The sequence below is a fragment of the Fukomys damarensis genome, unplaced genomic scaffold (genome assembly GCF_012274545.1).
Source record: "Fukomys damarensis isolate Sample0158 unplaced genomic scaffold, DMR_v1.0_HiC HiC_scaffold_11, whole genome shotgun sequence".
Classification (NCBI taxonomy): Eukaryota; Metazoa; Chordata; class Mammalia; order Rodentia; family Bathyergidae; genus Fukomys; species Fukomys damarensis.
In genome coordinates, this window is record NW_022900923.1 from 43,356,727 (window position 1) to 43,363,554 (window position 6,828).

The window sequence follows — 6,828 nt, forward strand, 5'->3', positions numbered from 1 at the left end:
TCGTCATTCATCAGCACGTGGCACGGAGCCCAGGGTGGAGAAGTCGGCATCCCTGATCGGTGCCGTGGGACCCGGTGACCGAGGGAGCTGAGGAGGTAGCGGGGAGGCAGCCTTGACTGTGTGAACAGGTCTCACAGCCTGAGAGCCCGGTCTCTTGCATTTTATCAGTGCTGGACAAAAACATCATTAATGGAGTTTTCAGCCTCAGTCACTCCTAGGATGACTAAAAAGCACACAGTTTTATATTTTTAACAACTCTAAAACTGGAAGACCTCTGAAAATTGGTGGTGTGATTGATGTCCATCTCACAGTTATGATTGCAAGCGACTTTTCTGCTTAATGGAAAAATAAAGGTGTGTCCCGTAATGGATGGTGGCTACATTTTTATTAAATGCAACTAGTTAGGCTTCATTTAATGCACCAACTTGAGAGCCCTCGGCCTCTGCCTTCACAGTGCTCACCCGATCTGACCAGCATCCGAGGGCTTGTGCTCTGCCCGCTGCTGGCCTTGGAGACGGTGAGATCTTTTGTGACAGGCACAGGGCTTGCGGCTCGGGTTCCTCCTGTGTGGGTGTGGTGCGCAGGCTGGGTCGGATCTGAAGTCCACCCTGGATCCGTATCTGTATGATGGCAACAGGAAACCGCTTTAGACTGGGAGGATCGGAACACAGTGCTCACCGCGCGGCGCCCCGGGCCTGCGCACTGTTGTTGTGGACACTGACAGTGACCCTTCCTGCCAACTTCCCATCCTCCTGTGCTTCCTTCCAGCCATGGAGCCCATCGCTCAGGACAAACGCGTGTCCCAGGGCCACCACGGAGACCTGTACTTCTCCAACGTGCTGCTGCAGGACATGCAGACCGACTACAGCTGCAACGCACGCTTCCACTTCACCCACACCATCCAGCAGAAGAATCCCTTCACCCTCAAGGTCCTCACCAGTAAGTGCAGGCCCTGCCGGGCCCCGCAGCCCTGGGCGCCTACCTGTGTCTGCAGGGAAACTTGTCCCCAGGGCTCACCTAGAAATGCTTCCCCTCGCTGAGCTGTCAGCAGTGGCGCGTGATTCTAAAGCCTTGAGTGGAACTTGGCGCTGCGCTCGGCCGGTGCCTCTCAAGCTTGGGTGGGAATCAGAGCACACTACTACAAGGCCAGACCTCTGCTGTGCTCCGCAGACTCGGAGAACCACTGCTTTAAGCGGTCATCGGACGTCCTCATCCCACATTTAGCTTATTTCTTTTATTTCTAGTTAATGCTTGGTTGTCTTTATTTCTAGAGGAAAGCCAGAGCATAATAAATAAAATAAATTTTATTTGATTCTGTAATAGGTATCTGCTGAACCGTGTGGAATCGCTGTTTAGAAGTTGTACATTCGTGCTTGGTTTGTTATAGTTTTTAATTCCCTGATTTTCTCTGATGCAAAAGCAGGTTACATTTCCTGCCCCTGTATAGTGTTGATAAGGATCCATGAGGGAAGTCTGGTGAGAAATTCAAGGACAAGCCAGCCTGCAGCTTTGGCTTCGAAGTCCTCAGCTTGCTGCACACCTGTAATCTCAGCTGTGTGGGAGGCTGATGCAGGACGATGGCAAGTTTGAGTCCAGCCTGGCAACTTAAGGAGGCTTTATTTCAAATTTTCTAAAAAAAATTGTCGAAGGGCTGTCGGGATGGCTCAGTGGGAGAGCACCTGGGGTTTGATCCTCAGTACTGGAATAAACAAATCCTCAGCCTGCTCAGGATGTTCACAGTCGTCCCCGCTGGCTCTCAGCGTGGGGAGACACCGCACCTTGGGTAGAAAAGGAGCCTCACTCTGTCTGACTCCTGCTCTGGACCTGGTGGTGCTGTGGGTGGCGCGGACATGAGGGAGGGCAGGCCAAGGGCAGGGGCTTGAGTCCTTCGTTCTCTTCTCTCCTCGTCACTTCCTGCTGGTGACAGGACAGGCGCATGGAAGGTCAGCGAAGCCCCGTCCCTCCCCGTGATGGTGGGGGGACCCATAAGGAAGCAGCTTGCTCTTAAGTTCTGCTTCTCATGAAGGTTTTTCCTCCTTATTTCAGTTTTTCTTTTCCATTTTCTTCCTCTCTGTTCTTCCTCTTTGTTTCCTTTTCCCTCTCTCTATTCTTCTTTCTTTGAACTGCGCTTCCCTTCCCAGTCACCTGCCTCCTGCCTCTGAGATGTTCCCACACTCCGTTCCCAGGGGTGTAGGCTGCTGTTGTGCGACATTCCTTGGGGTCGCCAGACCCCAGCAGTGACCCCATGTGACCCCACTCCACCCTGCTTGCCCCCCACCCTGCCTTTCTTATTTCTGAGGCCCCTGAGAAGAGAGCTGGGTCTGTCTACAGCATCTCTTCTTGGTGCCCCGGTGCTGCCAGCCAGCTGGCTGAGCTGGGGGCACAGCATGGTCTATCCAGGACCGGAGTGGCCTCAGTAGCCAGGACAGTCCCAGCAGTGAGGAGGAGCCAGTGGGAGGAGCGGGAGTCTCCACTAAGTGACCCCGATCAGTCCCACATTACCACCTTCTCCGTGCCCAGGGTGGGGCTAGAAATCAGCCTGCTGCTCCTGGCCAAGTCAGGGGACCTTCTGCCATCCTGGCTTGGAGATGGAGGTGAAGAATGTGCTTCCTCTCTGTACAATTAAACACATGGGAATTTAAGCAACATTTAGAAATTGAACTTTCCAGATATTCCCTTGTCTCACACAGTGGATGTGAAGGATGTTCGCTTCTGCCTCATTTCTGGGCCCCCTCTTCCACTGAAAGCTCCAAAGAATGGGAAACCCTCTAGGTGCCTGGAACCAAACCCCGCCAGCTTCCTGGAGTTCTCCCAGGACAGCTTTGGCTGGAAGCAGGTTCTGAGCAGTGGAGCCAGCCCAGAATTGGGCAGTTGCTTAAAATAGCACAGTTGGGCTCTCTTGACTTTCCTGTCTGGAAAGGACATGAGCTTTTTCTTCTACCTCAGAACCAGACCTGGGGGTGGGAGGTGAAGCAGTCTGCCCGAAGTTTGCCCTTCACAGTTTTTTATTAACTGCATTAAAGGACAGAGGAAAAGATATAAAATGGCAAATATAGGGCGGGCGGTTTAGCTCACTGGTTCTGGCACCTGCCTCGCAAGCACAAGAACCCAAGTTTGATCCCCGGTACCAAAAAACTATGGCAAATATTGGGCAATTTAAAATAATTTTTTTACAGCTAGGGATGCAGCTCAGTGGTAGAACACTTGCCTAGCATGAGTTTGATCTCCAGCACTACATAAACAAATAAAGTCATTTCTTAACCTGTTGGAGATGCACAGAGAATCAGTGGAGTCAGACCGACAGAGATGACCCTCTCCCTCATTTGGGTCCCGGGTCCCTCCGTGAGCTGAGCTCTGTGCTCCCTTCTGCTCACTGAGGCTGGAAGTCTCCCTGGCCAGGCGGCTGTGAGCAGGAGGCTCCCCGCGCCCGGCCCTTTCACGTGTGGGGCGCTGGGGAGGCCGGGAATGCCCCCTCTACCCCTTGCCGCCTTCCCCTTCATGGAGGGTCAGCTCCTGCTTTTAGCTGCAGATGGGCGCAAGCCCATTGCCCCAGGGGGCAGGCCTTGCACAAACACCCGCGGTTCTGAATAATGAGAATCCTCCTCCCGGCTGTTAAGCAGCTTGGGATGCAGTGCGTGCCAGTCCCAGAAAAGAACTCGCAGGCACTCACAATGAGTCCCAACAGGATTTGATCTGCCTTCAAATATGCAAATGTTTTGGCACAGCACCTGTGCTCCCAACCCCCACCGCCGCTCAGGGCTGTCTGCTTGGCTTCCGGTTGGCTGTCCACCCACCCCCTGTTGGTACTGTCAGAAGTCCAACCCTGGAGCGGGGAGGGTGTGGCGAGTAAAAGACCTTGGCGTGTTTGCATGTCCTATTCCAAAGTGTCTTTTCACTGAGGAATAAAGACCTGGGTTTTTAATGAGCCTCACACCAGAACCAAAGCCACCACACTTAAGGAATGCGTTGTGCCAGCACTCTGATCGCCAGCATAGTCATCAGGGCCTGCCTGGAGTGAAGTGTGGCCTTCACTGCCCATGACCTCACTGTCATCCCCAGGTCCCCTTAGATCTAATTCTAGACCCAGAACCTTCCCGTCCCCCGCCTCGCTGCAGCACCCCCGCAGGTGGGTCAGAGATCGCCAAGGTGCCCACCCGGCCACATATTTGGGGGACAAATGGTGCTGGGCACTCGAAGGGTCCCTCTGTCCCCTCCCTTTGTCAGGGACTCTTCTCCCATCCGCCCCCCTGCAGCTTAGCTTCCACTCCCACAGGCTCTTGGCCCCAGAGCCCGCTAACACTGCTTTTTCTTCAGCTGCCCCGAGCCCTGGCCTGGCCCAGAGTCCTGGGAACTGAGGGCTTCGAGAAGTTGGTCCTAAGGCACCGCAGGACGCCCCGGTCCTTTGTCTCATTTGTTCAGAACACAATAGGACCCAGCAAAGTGCAAGTCTAATCCCTTCCATTCCAAAAGAAACTTACTCTATTCTTGCCCTTCTTCTTTTGCAGGATTTAACCTTTTGGTTCCTTTGGGGGGCTGCTTTGTGTTGCTTTTCTTCACCGAACACCTCCCCTTGCCAAGCGTGCCGCAGCCTTCCTTTGCCAAACGCCGCTGGCGCTCTCCTTGGTTGTTTTGTGGCTTTGCGTTTCTGTTTCTTCTCTCCCTGTGTAAGCCTCCGTGACTCTCGTGGCCTTCTGTTTGCTCACCCTCTTTTGTTTATTGCAGACCACCCCTATAACGACTCGTCCTTAAGAAACCACCCTGACATGTACAGTGGTGAGTTGCCGTGGTCACCTTGGGAGTAACCTTGCCCGTGCTAACCCAGTTTGCCTAACTGACTGATTCTGCGTGGTTACCTCCTGCTGGGTGGCAGGACCGACAGGTGACACGTCAGGACGCTGCCTACCGAGGAGGTGGCTCGTGTGGGAGTTTGAGGTGTTCGCGCGGCAGCGTGGACTCCCTGAATGTGCGACCTCCGGCTGCTGAGCTCCCAGGTCATTTCCACCGAGGAGGGTGAGGAGAGCTTCGGCAGAGGCACCAGTGGTGGGCGGTGGACAGGCTCTGAGCACAGGTGGCGCCCACAGGCTGGCTCCTGCTGGTGTTTAAAGACCACGCTCAGCTTTTTGCTTTCCCTCCTCTGGGTATGGATTAGAATCACCTGCTTTGTAGTAGAGCCTCAGCTTCTGAGAGCACAGCTTCACCACAAGACCCTGGATCTCTGTAAAACCCGCCTGGAAAATGGGAGTAAAAGTCCAGATCAGAGTTCTCTTTTCGGGTGGATAGAAGTGATGGACCGTCGCTTCTGCTCCCTCTCCTGGGCCTCTTCTCTACCCTGATAGTGTACAAATCCAGTGCCTGCCAGTCTACACTTTCAAGTGGTGGGACACTCACAGTGGGATGCGTTTCTAACTCACCCCACAACCAGCTGTTCAGTCTAATGCATAGGGGCATTGGCTGTTCGCACACCTGCGTTCCCCTCACCATGGATGGAGAATCTCGTTTTCCCCAAGCAGCCAAAGGAATGGTCATTTGCTGGCTCTGGTGAGGCAGCTGGCCCCCATCAATTATGTCTTGGAAATGCAGGTCCTCAGGGGGGCCATTGCGGACTGAAATAATCGGGAAGTGTCCAGACTGTGAGGTGCTAATATAAACAGTGCTGGTGTCCGGGTTGGCGGATGAGGCAGCGTGAGCCAGGCACAGAGGCAGAGGCTCCAGCTTGGCACTGAGATCCTGCCAGAGAAATTTACTGCCCAAGAAAGAGGGGACCCTTGTTGGAGCCTGGGCATTGTTTGTTTTCAAGATAATGGGGCCTACCACTATTGTGTCAGGAGCCCCAGAGCACTGGTGTGGAATGCGCCTTTCTCTAAATTGGATTCCAAATAATCTATTATAGGAAGCTTTCTGAAAGCCAGAATATGTCAGAGCCAGAAGGTCCCTCAGAGACCATCTGGCCCAAGCTCCTTGCCTTATATAAGATAAACCATACAAGGAAATGTGCACATAGCTTTTTTTATCAGCTGAATTATATTGAGTGATTCCAGCCACTTACACATCAGTTTGTGACCAGTTTTTATACTATGAGAAGATGAGTGGGTGTTAGGAGACCCCCCCCAGGGCTGCTGAACCAGCAGAACTTCAGTGTGGTCCTCAGACCAAGGTAGAACAGGGCTGGCGTCAGAATGAAGCTGCAGGGAAGGACATAAAGTCAAAGGGAGGCACACATGGAACCAAGAACAGCTAGGCTGATGGTTCCAGAAAGAATCAGAAAGCAAAGAAGGGAGAAAGTAAAAGTCCCTTCCCAAGTACAGGAAGTGAGACATCGCTGTCTTGGCCCTGAAGCCCGACATGTCTCTTCTGTAGCCGTCGGGCTGCCCCATGCTTCTATTTCATTCCAGCATGGTCTGGTGTTCTCTGAACATGGACAGATTCACCCTGACGGCCGAGTGGCAGGGAGGCCACATGGGTTCCCCCGGCAGGACAGCAGGTGGCTCAGGGTGCGCACTGGGAGGCACACTGCTGCCAGCCAAGTCCAGCCACACCATGGAGTGATGCTGGACAAGGCATTTAATGCTTTAAGCTTTAGTTTCTTCATCTGCCAGATGGGCACATTGCCAGCCTCTTAGGATGGCAGAGCAGTGTAAGCAGGAGGTGTAAACAGCAGTGTAAACAGTGAGGTATTGGGCACGTGATTAGCCTTACAGGAAAGGATTTTGTGTTGACTGTATCATGTGTAGTTCATCTGTTTCTGAAACTGAGAGACACAGGGCTGGGGATTTAGCTCAGCGGTTCGGTGGCCTGCCTTGCAAGCACAAGGACCCGAGTTCAGTCCCC

General features: G+C 53.3%; 1 protein-coding gene across 27 annotated transcripts in view; it reads left to right on the forward strand.

Moving 5' to 3' along the window:
• Positions 1 to 6,828, forward strand: part of Nfasc (neurofascin) — a 109,253-nt gene that overhangs the window by 57,951 nt on the left and 44,474 nt on the right. For 20 of the 27 annotated variants that reach the window (XM_033762184.1, XM_033762191.1, XM_010613037.2 and 17 more), the window contains 2 exons: positions 769 to 939; positions 4,723 to 4,773. In XM_033762184.1, coding sequence (XP_033618075.1) covers positions 769 to 939; positions 4,723 to 4,773 — 222 coding nt within the window. The remainder of the gene's footprint in view (positions 1 to 768; positions 940 to 4,722; positions 4,774 to 6,828) is intronic. The other 7 variants (XM_033762186.1, XM_033762189.1, XM_033762196.1 and 4 more) reach the window with 1 other exon arrangement.